Consider the following 18,733-nt stretch of genomic DNA (forward strand, 5'->3'; position numbering starts at 1 on the left):
TGTTCCAGAGGGTTGGACCTGCGATTGAAATCGCACGGTCCCTTACTTCACTCAAGTAGGCGGACCTTACTGTTGGTACTGACAGGAGGGCTTTATTGGTTGACCTAAGGTTGCGCTGGGGGATGTGTAATTTTATAGTTTAATTTAACCATGCAGACATTTCACAGTACAATATTTTGTGGGTAATGCATAAGGTTTTATGCATTATTCTACTTTCCACGGGCAACCAATGTAAATCCTTTAAAACCGGAGTGATATGATCTATTTTTTTTTTTTTTGTATTTGAAAGTATACGGACTGCGGTGTTTTGCAGAACCTGTAAAGGACGTAATGTTGCTTTTGGCAGTCCTAACATCGTGGAGTTGCAGTAGTCTAATCCAGTGAATAACAAAGCTTGGAGTATTGATCTGAGGTTTTTGTATGAAAGTAATGGCTTCAAGCGTTTTAACATCATCAGTTTACTAAACCCTTCTTTAACTTTCTTAGAAATGTGTACTCTAAAGCTTAGTTCATAGTCCATGATAACACCTAAATTCCTTGTTGAGTCAACTAACTTGTAACTTATGTCGTTGAGTTACCACTTTCTTTTCTAAATTAACCTTTTTCCGATCTAAAATCATAAAAACAGATTTATCTAAGTTTAAAATTAATTTCATTTGTGTTAGCAGTTGTCTATTTTTAGGTGCATATCTACTAATTTGAAAGATGACTCTAAACCATTTTCTATTGGGAATAAAATCTGGATATCTGCATAATTGAAATAATTTAAACTAAAATCGGTTAAAAGGTGACAACGGAAGCAAATAAATATTAAAAAGAGTAGCCGATAATGCAGAGCCCTGTGGCACTCTTGTTGCTAATTTAACCTTCTCAGAAATGCTATCATTAATTTTCACTGTAAAATTTCAATTATCTAAAAAAGTAAACCATTTCAAAGTAGTGTTAGTTAAACCTATGTCCTGTAGTCTGTCGAAGTATTTGGTGATCCACAGTGTCAAAGGCGACTGATAGCTCCAAAAGGTCAAGTAACTTTGTCCCCTATCAAACCCTTTGAGAATATTGTCTGATAATGATAGTAAAAGTGTTTCAGTACTATATAATTTTCTGAAACCATGTTGCGATGGATATAAAATCTTTCAATTCCAGATACTCACTTAATTGTCTGACTACTTTTTCAATTAGTTTTGCTAAGAACTGCAAATTTGAAATAGCACTGACTTAAAAAAATTATAGAGCCATCTAACTTTTTGTTTCAAAATTGGCTTTACAATTACATTTTTTAAAATTGGGTGCAGATGTCCTTCTGCGAGAGATTGATTTACTACTGCTGTTAAAAATGGACATATAACTTCTGAACATTGTTTAAGGGTTACTGTATTGATCGCATCTAGCAGATGACTAGTTGAGTTTAGCTTACTTAACCAGCTTTCTATTTCTTTTTCAGAAGTAGTATCAAATTCTGACCATGGTGGTAAATCTCTTTTGGACACATTTATTTTTTGTTTAGGAATCTGTTCGAGTGTTCCTATAAGGGTGTCAACTTTATTCTTAACGAATAGAGCTACTTCATTGCAACGGGATTCTGGTAGTATTTCATTCTTAGTGCCTAAACTGACGAATGATTCTACCATCTCAAATAAGACTTTAGGATTATGTGTAAATCTTGAGATTTTGGCGTTATAATAATCTTGTGGTGTTTATCAATTTTCTATAATAGGATAAATGGATACGATAGGGCTAATATTGTTTTGTTTCGTTGCCACTCTTTCTTTCCCTTTCAAGATTAACTTGGCTTGTCTCAATTTATTATTGTACCAGGGATTTTGTTTTTTTGACTCTTTTTTTTTTTTTTAATATATTTCATTTTTAGTTGATTTATTTTATCTGCTATTTCCTGAGTCATTGTATACCATTTTTTCAGATGCTTCTTCATTGGAAGTGATGTTTATTTCTGTTAACTGTTCTGATAACTCTTTCTGAAGTGCTTCTATATTGAAAGGTTTTCTATATTGAAAGCTATGTTTCTTGTTTGATTCCTTCCTCATTTGATTTTTAAAGGTAATCTTTGATTGAATTAGAAAATGGGATCATGGGACTGGCTTGATACAAATATTGGCAGATTCAATTAATTTAGTATTAACAAATATCAAGTCTAATGTATGTCCGCCTTTGTGAGTTACATTTGGTAATAGATCGAAATCTGTTGCTTGAAGAGCTTCAACTAATGTTCGACAAGCTGATGAAAATGGCAAAACATTCATGTGTAGGTTAAAATCTCCCAATAAAATTGAAGGTTTATCAGGATACAAAATCAAAATCTGGCACTCAATCAGTGGGGTCTGACAGAGGTTTGAGAGTGGTGGGGAATATTCCCGTGTTAAGTGATGTTAACTAATTGTGCTATAGATGGTGCAAGAAAGTCTTAAGAACATAAGAAATTGCCATGCTGGGTCAGACCAAGGGTCCATCAAGCCCAGCATCCTGTTTCCAACAGAGACCGAACCTGGCAATTACCCAAACACCAAGAAGATCCCATGCTACTGATGGAATTAATAGCAGTGGCTATTCCCTAAGAAAACTTGATTAATAGCCATTAATGGACTTCTCCTCCAAGAACTTATCCAAACCTTTTTTGAACCCAGCTACACTAACTGCACTAACCACATCCTCTGGCAACAAATTCCAGAGCTTTATTGTGCGTTAAGTGAAAAAGAATTTTTCTCTGATTAGTCTTAAATGTGCTACTTGCTAACTTCATGGAGTGCCCCCTAGTCCTTCTATTATTTGAAAGTGTAAATCGAGTCACATCTACTCGTTCAAGACCTCTCATGATCTTAAAGAGCTCTATCATATCCCTCTCAGCTGTCTCTTCTCCAAGCTGAACAGCCCTAACCTCTTCAGCCTTTCCTCATAGAGGAGCTGTTCCATCCCCTTTATCATTTTGGTTGCCCTTCTCTGTACCTTCTCCATTGCAACTATATCTTTTTTTGAGATGTGGCCAGAATTGTATGCAGTAATTCACAGCCCCTAGGAAAGGAGTCGTCATGGTCAAGAAAGGCAAACCCTGATGGACAGATTTAAGGCCTATGATACAAGGGTCTTGAAGCAGCTCTGGTGCATGTATCCCAGCCTTGGGACTGTTGCTGCAGTGACCAGACCAGGAACAGCAGGAAAGGGGATTTATTAAAATAGAGAAGAGATCCCAAAGTAGTTGCCAATGAAGGTTCATGGTGTCAGGTGTCAAGATCCCAGCACTGGTTCCAACCAAGCTGGAATTTAAAAAACAGGGAGACGAGGAATTACCCAGCCAAAACTCCCAAAAACAAATAGCCCCAAATTGGAAGAGCCCTAGCTCTAACAGAGTGATCAACTTTTGGCTGAACACTTAACTTCTCTCCATCAATACCTGGAAAACCACAAAAAGCAATTGATCAGATATCCTGACCTCACAAAGGGGCTGATATAATTAGCCACACTGAGCCTACTGTGGGGTTTTTTTTGCGCTAATCTAACAGTGGGAAGTCATACTTTATTTATTTAAAATCATTTATTAATCACCTTCCAGACAAAAAAATCTCATAACATTTCAAATGACCTATGCTCTAAAATTGCTCACCACTTTCAAGAAAAATCACTCAAAATTGACAGAATTCCTTCATCTGCCAATTCCAAAAATACCCCCCCCCCCCCCCTTTTACTCACTAAGCTGAAAGTGTCTAATTCACCATTCAGTTCTTGCCCAGGACAGCCTCCTTTCCTAGGGGCTGTGAATTTTGCCTCTGCTGCATCCCCTGCTGACCTAGGATGCTAAAGACCTGATCCAGGATTGGAAGCATTGCAACAAAACTTTTTCTGTTTTGGCTTTGTTTGATGGTTTCACTGCATTTATAATCTCCTCCAGTTCCCTGTAGCATTACTTTGGGTTCTCTCTCAAATATTTTATTTTGATGTCTGTTCTGTTTTCTTATTACTGCAGTTTTTATTGCTTCTGTGATTCCATATGAATTTGTATGTAACTTCAAGTATTTATCCTGTCTTTATGTAGTAAATATTGATGGACTTGGCTCTTATCTGTATATATGGTTAATTCTAACTTTAATTGTTCTACAGTGACCAGATGTCCCTATGGAGATACTCTCAAAAGAAAAGTGGAGAATGGAATAGCAGAAGAAGGGGTTGTTGCTAATCACCACAACGTTTTATTTCAAGGAGAGGTAGGGCTACTGAAGACTAGCTTTACATTTTCCAGATTTCCTTCCTATTCATATTAAAGTAGAAATACTAGCTTATCTGTTAAGCACATTTCTGAGATCTGGTATGTCGAGGCTAAGCAAACTTCAGCTGCAACCCTCTGATAACCATGCAATTGGTTGGCTGCCCCCCCCACAAGTGTTTTTGAGCATATGTGTATCTACACATACAAGTGATGTGCTACTTAACGACTTACCCTTTTCTCTGTGGATGAGCAGGGCAAGAATCAACCATGCATGTGGATAACATCATCCGATGGTACATACACAGAATGTCTCTGAGCTCAAACACCTACAAGTCTTTGCACATAGTTGATCATAGAGTACAAAAAAGACACTTTGATTAAATAGGGCAACAAATGGGATGTGTTTCTTTCCACTTGGCCTATCTAACAGGGTCATTTATCAAATAGCGTTATGGCACATGTGTTAGCACCATAACGTATGGTGCGATGCAAATCAGAAAAAGAGGAGGAGTTAGGGGCGGGAGTGGGCTGGGTTCACCGTTTTGCAAAGCCCTATCGCACGGCTTTAACGCAGATTTTAGCTACACCTTTTTCAGTAGCGTTAAGCTGTGCGATAGGTTGGGTTAAGGCTTTATTGCGTGTTGCGATGAGATCTCAAATGCTGGTTTTAGTAGTTTTGAAGCTTCTGGTGCACCAGTCTAACTATCAAGGATGAGAGAGAGCCTAGCCATCATGCCTTCACACTAGATAGGTATTTATATCTCTATGGGAGGCCCACCTAGTAACTCAAGGTGAGGTTTAGGTATTAGTGTAGGGGTTAGGGGCCACTTTGACATTCAAAGAGAGATGTACGAACAGAATAGTGCTCTCTTGTGAAGATTTGATGACCTTTGGAGTGAGGAAACTCAATCCAAAAAAAAACAATCCAAAACTCTGCCTACTTAGGCAATGTATATTATATCTCTTTGTTATTAACCCCATATATTTATTTCCAAGTTATTTATACCTGTTCTTTGTAAGACATTTTCTTGTCACTGTTATTGTTCAAAATGTAAACCGAATTGATCAGTAATTCTGTTACTGGAAAGTCGGTATAAAAAAAGTTCTAAATAAATAAATAAATACGTGGCAAGATCCCAAATAGTAAATAACTTTTTTTTTTAAGTTTGACTTCTCCACCAGGAACTTGTCCAAACCTTGTTTTTAAAACCAGCTATGCTAATTGCCTTAACCAGATCCTTTGGCAATGAATTCCAGAGCTTAATTGTGCAGTAAATGAGAGAATTTTCTCTGATTTTTGTTTTGAATGTGCTACTTATTAACTTCATGGAGTCCCCACTTACTCTTTGCATTTCTGTTAGGACAAGCAGGATGTTAGTCCTCACACATGGGTGACAACAGGTGGAGCCCGGTACGGAAAACTTTTATGTCAAAGTTTCTAGGAACTTTGACTGGTGCACTGAGCATGCCCAGCATGCCACTATTCACGAGTCCACGTGGGGTCCCTCTCCAGTCTCTTTTCCGCAGTGCTATAGTCTTGCAGTTGTGAAGCTTTTTAACTGGATGATTTGTCGACTTTCTGGCGCCGGGTCCCTCTCCATTCCCCCGGCTTGGTTGGGCAGCGCGGTAAGCTTTTTTTTCCCCTCCTGTGTGGTTGATTCCCGGTGGCATTCCCCTTGGTACCTGCTGGTTATTGGCTGCTTGCCAGGCATTTTGGTTATGGCATCATCGGGTTTTCGTCAGTGACCCCAGTGCCCTCTAACCATGTCCTTCATGGATCAGCACGATGTGTGCATCTCCTACCTGGCGGCATTGCAGGTCGTTCGGGAGTATTGTTTTTTTGACCAGATCACCCCCCAAGGGCTGGCTCACCTATCTGGATAAAATGGAGAAGCTCCTTGGTTCGAAGAAGTTGGAACCATTGACTCCAGCCAAAAGGCCGAGGGGAACCGATGGACACCGAGCCTTCGCTGTCCACCCCGGCCCTTGATGGAGAGATGTCTGAGTTTGGCCTTTATCTGTCTCCATGTTCCAGGAGGTCGGGATTTATTTATTTATTTATTTATTTATTTATTTAAAAGAATTTATATACCACTTTATAAATTAGTTTTTTGTCAAAGTGGTTTACATTGAAGAAAATACTAAAATAAAAGAATAAAAAGGTAATAAATAAATAAAATTAAAAGTACATAAAATTACTTAATAGCTGGAACGAATTCCGGCTAGAAATAAACACGTGTTTACTAAAGTAAATAAAAATAAAACTGTTGCCGTGGAACTTTACTAATAATATGGGAGGAAGGGAAGAGGGTAGAGAAGTGACAAAGTGAGTCCGAAAGCTAGGGAACAGATGGGAAACGAAAGGAAGGGAGGGGAAACGAAATGAAAATGAAACGAGAAGTATGATGGTGGCTATAAATGAAGTGGTGAAGAAGACTTTATGATTGTTCTGGAGTAAGTGTTTTAAATGCTAATTGAAAAAGATGAGTTTTGAGTGATTTTTTGAAATGGGAAGAGTTTGAAATTGAACGAAGAGGGTTGGGAAGGGAATTCCATAAAATGGGTCCAGCTACCGAAAAAGCTCGTTTTCGGGTGACTTCTAGCCTTGCTAATTTAGGAGAGGGGATATCTAGAAGATTTTGTGTAAGAGAACGTAAATGACGGGTAGGTTTGTAGATCCGCAGTGATGAGCAAAGCCAGATGGAGGTTGGGTTATGGATCAGGCCATGTATAATAGACAGAATTTTAAATTGTATCCTAAATTTTACTGGAAGCCAATGTAACGATTGAAGGATTGGGGTGATATGGCTGTGTAGAGGGGTCCTGGTTAATATTCGGGCGGCACTATTTTGAATCAATTGAAGGGTTTATCTCCTTCCTCCTCTGCACCGGGGAAAGACCAGGCTGAGCATCGTGGGAAGTCCAGGAAAACGCCACTGATCTCCATCTACATATGGCACCAGGATCAGGTCAGCACTGGCATCTACTGTGATCCCCTCGAAGTGACCCTACAGAGAGGAGGCACCAATATCCCCCCCCCCTCCCCCCGGGGCTCTGAGGGAGATCTGGCGACACTTTCCTCTTCTGTCCGCCCTGTCTTCGAAAGATTTCCAGGAGGAATTGGAATGCAGGGTGCAACTAGCGGTGGTCTGAGCTCTGTAGGGCATTGAGTCGCCGGCCCCACCGGTACTTCCAGTGCCAGAACCTGCACCCTTGATGTTGTCATCACTGCTGTAGCACCTCAGTGTCCTTGGCGTCCTCCCCACGCTGCCAGTGCAGGTGAGGAGTCCATCAATACCCCGGCGGCCACCGTTGCCTCCTCCGTCCAATGCGATCCCCATTGTGGGTTCTGAGGAGGAGGAAAGCCTTTCGCAGCCCGCAGCACCGTTGAGGCCCTTGGTGCCATGGCCAGCGTTGCCCAGTATGGTTCAGAGTCCTTCGTGGGGCCTTGATGCCCTCTGTGCCGAAGCTGAGGGGCCTGGGTAGGGGTTTTCCACTGGTGTCTCTGGGAGATCATAGTGAGGAAGACTCCTCCATAACCCATGTGTGGATGATACCTTGAGTCTTTGTCTGATATCTCTTCTGGAGGAGCGACATCTGTCTCCTCCCGAAGGCCTGACATTTGAAGGGTTTGTCTGGGTCATGGCAGAAACCATTCCGTATCAGCTTCTGACAGAAGAGGATGCTGGGCATAAGATGCTGCAGGTTCTTCAGTTTGTTGATGCCCTGAAGGAGGTGGTGGCTGTTAACCTCCATGAAATCTTCAGGGAATTAACCCATCTCAGTGCCTTCGGTTGATCAGAAGGCTGAAGCTGTTTATTTAGTTCAGCATGCCTTGGGGTTTGAGAGGCATCAACTCCCTCATCAGTCAGTCGTAGTGGAGTCTACCCTCAAAAAGGCCAAGCGTTCCCGCACCCATACCTTTGCCCTTCCGGGTTGGGAGTTAGCCATGCTGTCTGGGGAGTGTCGCGACCCCAAGTAGGTGGAGTTTCCTCAGCTAGTACACAGAGCTTTGACTGTGCGGCTGCGCGGTGATGCTCCCGCGCGGTTCCCTGTCCTCTTCAGTTTCTTTTTTTCCGCGAGCCGATCGCACATGGGGTCTTTTCCTCTATTTTTTCCTGACAGGATTTTCTTCAGCGACCTTTTGTTTTTTTGCTCAAGTTTGAATTCCAGATGGCTCCGAAGCTATCCAGTTTCAAATCTGCCAATGTGGTAAAATATGTCCATCATGTCGTGTAGAGACTGCGACCACATGTCTCCAAAAATGGGAGAATGGAAAATAGATTTCTTTAGTTCTCCTAGGACAAGCAGGATGGTAGTCCTCACAGATGGCTGACTTCATCAGATGGAGCCCGGCATGGAAAACGTTTGTCAAAGTTTCTAGAACTTTGACGGGCACACTGAACATACCGCTATCTGCACGTCCATGCGGGGTCCCTCTTCAGTCTTTTTTTTTTTTTTTTCCATAAAGTAGTTGCCTTGCGGTAGTTGAGCTCAGCTCTTAGCTCATCCTTTTCAAAGTATTTTCCCAGTTATTTTCAACATTCTCGGCGCCGGGTCCCTCTTCTTTGGTTAGTGCCATCCGGTGTGCAGTAGGTGTTTAAATTTTCCCTTCTTGCGGTCAATTCCTGGCAAGTCACCTTTCAGTGACCAGCCATCAACTGCTCACCGGCTATTTTTCATTGCGTCCGGTTTTCATCGATGCCCCTAGTGCCCGAGTTTCTTGAAAGGGTTTCAGTAACCAATTAGTTTTATGTAGGACAAGTGGGGGCATCAACCCTTTTCATGTGTGTGCCAATTAGATTATAGAATATTTATAGAAAAATATAGATATTTGCATTCACTTGGGATCTTAGAATAGAAAAATCAAAATAAGTCTCCTAATTATTTATATATTTATATATATATATATATATATATATATATATATATATATATGTACAATTAATATATTTATATATATATATTACATTTTACCAAATACTTTCAAAAATGGTAGCACTCACCAAGAATGCCAATAGTGAGCATATTGTATTGCTTTCAAGGATAATTAGGAGACTCTCTCTTATTTTGATTTTATATTCCAAGATCCAAAGTGAATGCAAATAACTATATTTTTCTATAAATATATGCTATAATCTAATTCGCATTGCAGTTAGTCATAATAAAATTTTTGGATGACTTTCTGGTATCCAAGAATTATGTCTTAATTTGTAAGTCTTGTTGTTTTTGGCATTGTTAGCAGTTATATTGCTAATTCCATTTTCAGATTGATAATACAATGAAAATTTCCCCCTGGATTCTTTCATTTTTAAAATTTTTTTTTATAGCCCATATTACATTTTAATTTACTGTATACACTTTGTTCCAATTTGTAAAGTGTAATGTTAGTACTGTTAATATACTGCTTGTAATTAATCAAATATAAGTTGTATTTAAAAATGATAATTAACTTTGTTTTATAGAAGTATCCTGTAGAAATGGCAGATATACTCGTAAAGGGAATTGCATTCAGTTGAACCTTTGGAAGAAGTATTGCTTTGTCTGAATCTTCTTCCAACATGACCAAGCCCCAGTAAGTATAAGTAACAATACAGTCATTGCCAGAGGATGCAAAATTCATGTTTTGAAATTGCTATGGTAGTGAAAAAAAATTAAATTGGAGTGATGTAAGAGCTGTTCTGGGGACAGAGGACAAATATGTAACGCAGAAACACATGTTTAGCTCCGCTACCAATTCGAGTTTCTCCTCTAATTCTACACGAAATATTTTCATTCTTCCTGGTTTGCATAGTTTTCCTGAGTAATAGTGTTGTACAGTGGTTTCTGTACCTTTTTTTTAAACAAGGGATTATTGCTATCATATGCTATATGGCTTTGCTTTGTTTGCCATCTTTGTATTGCTATCACTGTAAGTCATAATTAGATCTATGTAAAGAAGATACAATTTACACATTTTTATATAGGATTTTAAAGTGCTGGGGATAAGCACAGTCATGGTATATGTGGGCATCAATGACCTAGGAGGGTGCAGGCGGGTGTTTTCTGGAAGCCAAATTTAGCCCAGCAAGCTTTCACACTTGTTTTTTTTTTCCTCATACTTATCTGTTACTCTTGGCCCTTAGTAACCTTTTGGTTCCAATTCCCTTCCACCCCTGCCATTAATGTAGAGAGCAGTGCTGTAACTGCATCTAAGTGAAGTATCTAGTTTAATTGGTTAGGGGTAGTAACTGCCTCAATAAGCAAGCTACTCCCACGTTATTTGTTTACCCAGCCTGTGCTCAGCCCTACAAAAGGGGCTCGTCATTCTCTCCTCGCCTTAGCAAGGAGCTAGTCCTCCTTAGGACTTTCATCTTCAGCTTCTCAAGGCTTTCGTTCCATGTGGGATCCAGTGTCTTCGTCTAGATGTTCTTCGTTCCTTGGTCTCTTGTCTCATCAATCTTCTGTGTGCCAGATGTCTTCACGTAATCTGACCTTCATCTCCTGATGTCTTCACATCCTGATCTTCATCGCAAGATGTCTTCACGTAACTTAATCTTCTTCTTCAGAGGTCTCTTCGGATTCAGTCTTCATGTATCTTGATCTTAATGTCCTCGGCAGCGCAACCTCCTAAAGCTTCGGGCTTTTAATCCTCCTTGCACTGAGTCCCGTCTCAGTGTTCCTTCACATAGCCCCGCCTCGGTGATCCTGGCTCCGTCTCTGAGCTTCCTTCCTTCTCCTATATCCTGCCGGACCTTCGGAGCCTATTGCGCCTGCCTCCGTTTTCACGAATGAACTCTGCTCTAAAACTCGTTCCGTCGGTGTGGTCCGCGCCTGGCCTCGATAGGCTGTGGAGTGTGCCCCTCGGAGCAGGCTTCATCGGAGTCTTCGTATGAATCTTCTAAACAATCTGTTTTGGGAACCATCAGTGTGGTCCGCAACAAGCCAGGTTTGGCTGTGTAGGGCGCGTAGCATGGCCACCTAGACAATATTGTGGACACTGTGACTCTTTCGGAGTCCTCCTATCTTCTACCAATTCTGAGTTTTCTCAGACCTGCTTTTCAGCCTTCCGGAGTCCTCCTTTAACTATCTGAGTCCTGCCTCAGACCACTTTCTTCTCCAACCAACCTGAGTCTCGTCTCACCTTCTTCAATTACCTGAGCGGGGAATCACCAGTGTGGTCCGCGACTAGCCCTGACTGGCTGTGTAGGGTGTGCCTGCTGACGTGGTCTGCAACCAGCCCTCATTGGCTGAGTAGGGGTGTGATGTGACAGAACCTACCCAGTACTTTTCAAGCAATACAAGTCGTCGTCTTCTACCTTCAATCAAGTACCCGTGAAGCCCTCATGTATCCAGTCTTCGTCTTTGTTTTCTTCCTTCGACCACCATTCGCTCTCACAGTTGCTCCTCCGTGCGGCAGGTCCGAAAGGGCTACGAGTAGTCGGAGGACCATTCATGAGACCATACGTTGTGTTTGTTTGGGTCTCTCTACTGTGCACAGGTGCGGCGGTGGTCAAGGTCCATCTTCACTAGCCTACGCTCGGATGCCTCTCACCTGCCTCAGCGCTTGCTGGAGCTCCTCTGCAGTTGCGTCGTGATCCAGGGGTACACGTTTTCCATCAGCAATGGGCCCGCTTCCGCGGTCTCACAACAATTCTTGATTCCATGGAGGGACAGCCTCCTATACCCCTTCCCTCCCATTCCACTGATCTCACGCACAATCCAGAAATGTATAGAGGACAAGGCGGATTTAATCCTCATTGCGCCTGCCTGACCAAGACAACCATGGTATGCTTATCTTCATCTTTTTGATCAGTCCACCAATGCCTCTAACCAACGACCCCTTTCTCAGGACAGAGGGAATCTGATTCATCCCATGCAGTCGTCTCTTCATGTGACAGCATGGAGGTTGAATGGCAAATATTGAACTCACTAGATCTCCCTCCTAGTATCACGGATGTTCTGATTGCATCCAGGAAACCTTCCACCAGGAAGAATTATGCTTTCAAATGGAAAAGATATTCTAATTGGTGCAAGCACCGAAGGATTGACCCTTTTTCTTGTCCTCCAAAAGCACTACTATCCTATCTGCATGGCTTATCCCTCTCAGGTCTAGCAGTAACATCCATCCGAGTTCACCTCAGTGCTATAGCAGCTTACCACACCATGGATAATGGCTGCTCTATTTCTTCTCATCCTCTAATTTCAAAATTCATGAAAGGGTTGCATCACTTGCACCTACCTATTCAAAAACCTATAGTTCCATGGGATGTCAATCTAGTTCTAGAAACACTAATGAATCCTCCATTTGAACCCATGTTCTCCTCATTGTTCAAGTACCTAACCTGGAAAGTTCTTTTCTTGGTAGCCATCACTTCAGCGAGAAGAATAAATGAACTACAAGCAATGGTAGTCAACTTCCCTTATCTACAATTTCACCACGATAGTCTTACTACAGACTCACCCTACCTTTCTACCAAAGGTGGTCTCCGCCTTTCATTTGAACAATCTCCTTACCAGTCTTTTACCCTAAACCACATTTTGACGACCATCAAAAAGCTCTTCATACAATGGACTGTAAGAGCTTTAGCCTATTACAAAAACAGTACTCAACCAATAAGGCATTCCTCTCAATTGTTTCTCTTTCAACCCAAACAACTCGAGACAACCGGTCTCTAAAAGAACTCTATCAAACTGGCTTACGACTTGCATCCAATTCTGTTCCTCTAACAACTCCAGTTAGGGCTCATCAAATCAGAGCCACTGTCACTTCAATAGCACATATCCAGGTTGTGCCTGTCCAAGACATCTGCAAGGTGGCGACCTGGTCTTCCATTCACACTTACTTCACACTATTGCCTTGATAGCAATCCACAGCAGATTCATCCTTAGGATTGGCAATTCTTCATAAGAACATAAGACATTGCCATGCTGGGTCAGACCAAGGGTCCATCAAGCCCAGCATCCTGTTTCCAACAGAGGCCAAACCAGGCCACAAGAACCTGGCAATTACCTAAACACTAAGAAGATCCCATGCTACTGATGCAATTAATAGCAGTGGCTAATTCCCTAAGTAAACTTGATTAATAACTGTTAATGGACTTCTCCTCCAAGAACTTATCCAAACCTTTTTTGAACCCAGCTACACTAACTGCACTAAGAACATCCTCTGGCAACAAATTCCAGAGTTTAATTGTGCGTTGAGTGAAAAAGAACTTTCTCTGATTAGTCTTAAATGTGCTGCTTGCTAACTTCATAGAATACCCCTAGTCCTTCTATTATTCGAAAGTGTAAAAAACTGAGTCACATCTACTCATTCAAGACCTCTATCATATCCCCTCTATCATATCATATATCCTTCTTATGCAGCCTATGAGCTTGGGATTCCCACGCTGCATGGCTATGCCCTGCTTATTGATGGAAAAAAGCAAGTTTGCTTACCATAAATGGTGTGTTTCCGTAGGTAGCAGGGAATTTAGCCATGCAATCCCTCCCGCCTCCCTGGACAGCCATTTAATTTCAACACCTGCACTCGCATTTAGCTTGGAAAACCAACTGAGGAGACGGCTCGAGGAGCGAGGGAATGCCGGTGCATGCGCACTTCAAAGTTCTTTGAGCTAAGAGTAAGCTCCGCCTCGTGACATCACGGATGACGTCACCCACTCTGCATGGCTAAATTCCCTGCTATCTACAGAAAATACCATTTACGGTAAGCAAACTTGCTTTTGCTGTATTTATCAACAAGCGTTTTATACCTTTAAAGGTTTTAATGTAATTGCTTAGCAAAAGTGGCATACTTTATATTTAGAAAATATGCCTTTTGTCCCATTGCAAGGTACATCTTTAGTGCTTTGAGTTATAGAAGGCATTATCATGTTTTTCCTTCATTTTTTTTTATTCTTTAGGCCTACAATAGAAGGTGGTGTTTCAGAAGTTGAGATAATTTCGCAACAAGTAGAAGAGGAGGTCAAATGCATAGCTCCCGTACAGCTCGTTAATTTTGCTTACCAAGATTTGCCCTTAGCAGCTATTGACCTCTCAGTGGGAGGGTCACAACTGTTGTCAAATCTGGAAGAAGACTATCAAAGAGAAGGGTAGGCGAAAAAGATGTTACTTTCTGTAGATATTTTTGAAAGGTTTCACTGAACTTCATTAGAATCGAGAAATGGTAAATGATTATAGTTATATCCATGCAGCAGTTCGCTGACCCATTTATTCCATGCATTAAATAAAAAAACAAAAAACTTATCTGATTTTCTTTCCTTTATTTCTGCTACACCAGTCTAGAATGATTGGGTCATACCTTCCCTCAGCTGATGGAGGAAGTGACTCTTTATTTAGAATATTTTTTTTTTTTTTTTGTAGATGGCATTATTAGATATATATTACTGGCAGAATCCTTAACTGGTCAGTATCCCTCCGTCAAAGCTTACTTTTAAATCTCTTCTCACATAGTTCCACTCATCTTTATTTCCTTTTATTTAATTTTTATTTTTAATTACGGGAGAGTTTCTGGACTGGTGTAGCAGAAGTAAAGAAAAGAAAATGATCAGGTAAGTTTAATTTTTGTCTTCCTGTTACACCAGCCCAGAACAATTCGGAAGTACCAAAGTTCAGTTACTCAGGGAGACTGGATGTTAAACCTGCTTTTAAGATACTTGCTTCCTTTTTAGCAAAAGCATTCAGTTTGTAATGTCTGGTAAAGATATGAATTGATGACCATGTTGCAGCTTTATAGATTTCTTCTGGACTTACTGCTCCCAGTTCTTCCCAGGGAGAAGATTGTGTTCTTAGAAGATAACTTTTAAACTGCTGCATGGGCACGTGTGTGCGTTTGTCCCGCGCCCAGGGATGCGGCCATTTTATAACATACGGGTGTATGTATGCACGTTATAAAATAGCCTTACCGCATGCACGTGTGCACAAAGCTTTAAGCGGACTCATGCAAATGCCGCTTCTACCATGTAAGGGGGAGGATTTTAATATGCGCACAGACGTTACTAGTTTTCTCCTAGGACAAGCAGGATGGTAGTCCTCGCATATGGGTGATGTCATTAGGCAGAGCCCTATTACGGAACACTTTTGTCAGTTTCTAGAAACTTTGACTGGCTCACTGAGCATGCCCAGCATGCCATGATCACTGTGTCCACAGGGGTCTCCCTTCAGTCTCTTTTTTTTTTTTTTTTTTTTCCTGCGCTGCAGTTTGCCTCACATTTAGGAGCTCTGTGATTTTTTTTTTTCTCACAACTATTCCTCACGTTAAAACTTGAAGTTTTACTTCACAAATAATTTCCCTACAACGGTCTCCCTTCGCGTACATTTTCATCGACGCTCTGTGAGTACTATTCTGTTTTCTCCGGTCGGTTCATGTCACCTCACTGTCGGTCCCCCCGGGTTACCAACCGTTTGCGGCCCTCTTTTTTTTTTTTTCTCTCCCTATGTCTATCACACTCTGTCCGCCCCACGATGCCTGCAGGTGTCCTTACTGCGATCTTCCATTGGGGCTAGAGGGATCAGGGCATCCACGGTTCCCAATGATGCCGTGGAGGCCGCCATCAACCCTGTTGCGGCTACTGTCAATGCCGATGATGCCGTCTATGCCTTCTACACTGTCGAAGCTGCCATCGATACCTTCATCGATGCCTCAGTGCCCTCGACTAACAAACGCTCCATACTTCAGGATCTCAACCAGAGCCCCTGTGTAATCCTTGAGCGAAAAACAACCCCAGGAGCAGTAGAGGCACGGTTGACCGTCTGTCACCGATGCCATCCAGGACAGCGGTGGCATCTTCCTCGGTGCTGGAGAATGACCGGGCCAAGCACCGAGGGAAACATTGTCGCCGCTATGGTAACTGTCCGTCACCGACGCCATCCTGGACATCATAAGAACATGTAGTAGTGCCCCATCTGACTTGGGATGCTACTGCGCTTTGACCCTCTTTGTGCCTTAGAGTCCTGTTTCTCCTAGTGCTGCTCTGTCCCCCTTTCCTTGCCTTGGAGCAGTGATGCCAGTTCTGCTTCTAATCTGATCTGCTGTTGGTGCCTTGGGGAGTAGATATCACTTCGGCCCTGCCCTTATCTTGGGGCATTTTGCCACTGTTGCTGCTGCCCTACCCCTCTCTTGATGCCTTGGGACACTGTTGCCTCTGCTGCCACCTACTTGCCTGCATGTTTCATAAACATTTGTATGGAAAATAACTTATAGACAAAAATATTTCAGAAGAGAAATGAGGCAAAAGTATATAAATATCAGTGTTTTTCATGTCATTTTTAAAAAGCATATCCCTAATTTTAGCATCACTGTTTTGTATCTTTTGCTTCTTCCTCAGATCCAACTGGTTGAAGCCATGTTGCGGTAGACGAGCTGCGGTGTGGCATGTCTTCTTGCTAAGTGCAGGGCTCAACAGTTTCCTGGTGACCTGTGTAGTAGTGGTGGTGATTCTCTTAACTCTGGAACTTCTAATAGACATAAAATTTCTTCAGTGTGAGTAATACAATTTTTAATCCAATGAAAGACAAATGTATATCAGGTGAATTTGTTGCATTTTGAACATTTTTTTCTTGCAGCTGAAATTTTATTTAGAATGAATAATAGCAATCAATAAAGTGAGATGATGATGAATTGCTGTGAAATATATTTAAAGCCTTTTGGCAACCTTGCCAGTTTAGACTAGGATAAAGCTCTCCCCTAAAGATGCTATAGTAACCTTTTGGTTATGCAAAGTTATACTTCAGAGGTCCCTATACTTTTTGTTGAATGCTTTATTGAGAGTGTTTTATACAGTCATTTTTTTTTTAAATTCTATCATGGAATACTGAATGCATAAATGCTAAAATGTATATTTTCGTGTTTATTGTAGTTTCTAGTGCTTCACAGTTTTCCGGTATCATCCACTGGATTAGTCTTGTCATTTTGTCCATGTTCTTCTCAGAGGTAGGTATAACACATGGCATCGACAGTTCTGTTGCTGCATTCTATATTTTTTAAAAATCAGCCAGCGATTGTTTATATTTAATTGGCATTTAAAAGTGCACTGCTCTTCTAGAAAATGTAGTCCCGGCTGTGTTATAAATCTGGCACTTCCAGAGATCTGCTATTGAGGAGAACCTCAGGTAGTGGTTGCTAGAGGAAGGGCAGTATATCCCAAACCTGTCCTGGAGCACGCCCAGCCAGTCAGGTTTTCAGGATATCCACAATGAATATGTATGAGAGAATTTTGATTGCAATGGGAGGCAATGCATGCAAGTAACCCTCATGCATATTCATTGGGGATATCCTGAAAACCTGACTGGCTGGGATTGCTCCAGGACAGGTTTGGTAACATTGGTGTAGGGGGATGAAGGAGGGAAGAACCAGAGTACAAGGAGGGCATGCTGAACCTCCCTCCCTACCATTTCCCTTAGAAATGAACTTGCAGAAGAAAACTGAAACAGAAGGGGTTAATTGTCTGGAATGCCTGGCCTTTGGGGCCTCCTGGGGCTCTTTTAAAGGGGCTACCAGCCTCTAGGAAAGCTGTCAGATGGATGCAATACTGATTGGGTGCGCATTTTGGATGCGCGTCCATAACCCTCGATGCAAAATGGGTATTAGCAAAACGCACGGCCAATCATGTGATGAGCGCTATTAGCTAATCCCCCGTGATGCAAAAAGTTTCCTGCGTGGCTAATGCGCCCTTGGGCTGGCGTAAAGGTCTACTGCATTCAAGGACTCATTGTGTTAAAAAAAATAATAAATTCCTGTTTTCTGTGATCCCTTCTACTAGTATCATCGCAATATTAAATAGGAGGGACCACAAAAAGCGGAATCATGTAAGAAAAAACATTCGCTGCTTAAAAAAAACAAAACTTATGAGCGCCCAATATACACTCAAAATATACACAGTCTAGGCTGTGTATATTGCACTGGTAGCGGGAGAAAATGGACCCTCATATTGAGTATCCATTTCCTAATCTGCACTGACAGCCATCTTTCCTGGGCGCCCGATGCCGAGGAGACAGGATCGCACGGTTTCACCTAGCACCTCCTTTTTACCACAGCAGCTAATTTTAATATTAAATGGGATGCCTGGGAGAGGTAGTTCGCCGCATGTTAGATGAGTGCCCATTTTATGCATGCCAATATTGCATTGGCCTATATGGGAGGAAAATTACAGACCATAGCTAGTCAGAGGGTAGCTTTTCTCTGAAGCAGATACTATCTAGCCCTGATACAGAACATGCTCATTCTCTCTGATCCTTTTAGTGTCTGTTTCTATCCTTTTGTGTCTCTCTTCCTGCATCCTTCTCCTCTTTGGCCCATTTCTCTAACTCTTCCTGCAGTCACTTCATCCATCATGTCCCCCTTTTTGTTTATTTCACACACTGTAAAGGAGAAGAGAAGGAATCAGAACAGCAGAAATATGAGAACATTTCAGGGAAAAACAAATGGAAGATGTAATTGGAAATCTTTTTGTAGAACTCTGAGATGACCACCTTGTTCCCTTCATGTTGGCCCTCTGAAAATCAACAGTCAGATGCCAGTTTATCATTATGCATGTA

The 18,733-nt window shown here is 41.6% G+C and overlaps 1 protein-coding gene across 3 annotated transcripts in view; it reads left to right on the forward strand.

Moving 5' to 3' along the window:
* Positions 1-18,733, forward strand: part of TMEM266 (transmembrane protein 266) — a 122,432-nt gene that overhangs the window by 11,446 nt on the left and 92,253 nt on the right. For 2 of the 3 annotated variants that reach the window (XM_029575023.1, XM_029575021.1), the window contains exons 2-6: positions 4,111-4,214; positions 9,682-9,791; positions 14,101-14,289; positions 16,525-16,679; positions 17,056-17,129. In XM_029575023.1, the coding sequence (XP_029430883.1) occupies positions 9,778-9,791; positions 14,101-14,289; positions 16,525-16,679; positions 17,056-17,129 (432 nt within the window). In that variant the 5' untranslated portion in view covers positions 4,111-4,214; positions 9,682-9,777. The remainder of the gene's footprint in view (positions 1-4,110; positions 4,215-9,681; positions 9,792-14,100; positions 14,290-16,524; positions 16,680-17,055; positions 17,130-18,733) is intronic. The other variant, XM_029575024.1, reaches the window with a different exon arrangement.

Source organism: Rhinatrema bivittatum, chromosome 13 (assembly GCF_901001135.1).
Source record: "Rhinatrema bivittatum chromosome 13, aRhiBiv1.1, whole genome shotgun sequence".
NCBI lineage: Eukaryota > Metazoa > Chordata > Amphibia > Gymnophiona > Rhinatrematidae > Rhinatrema > Rhinatrema bivittatum.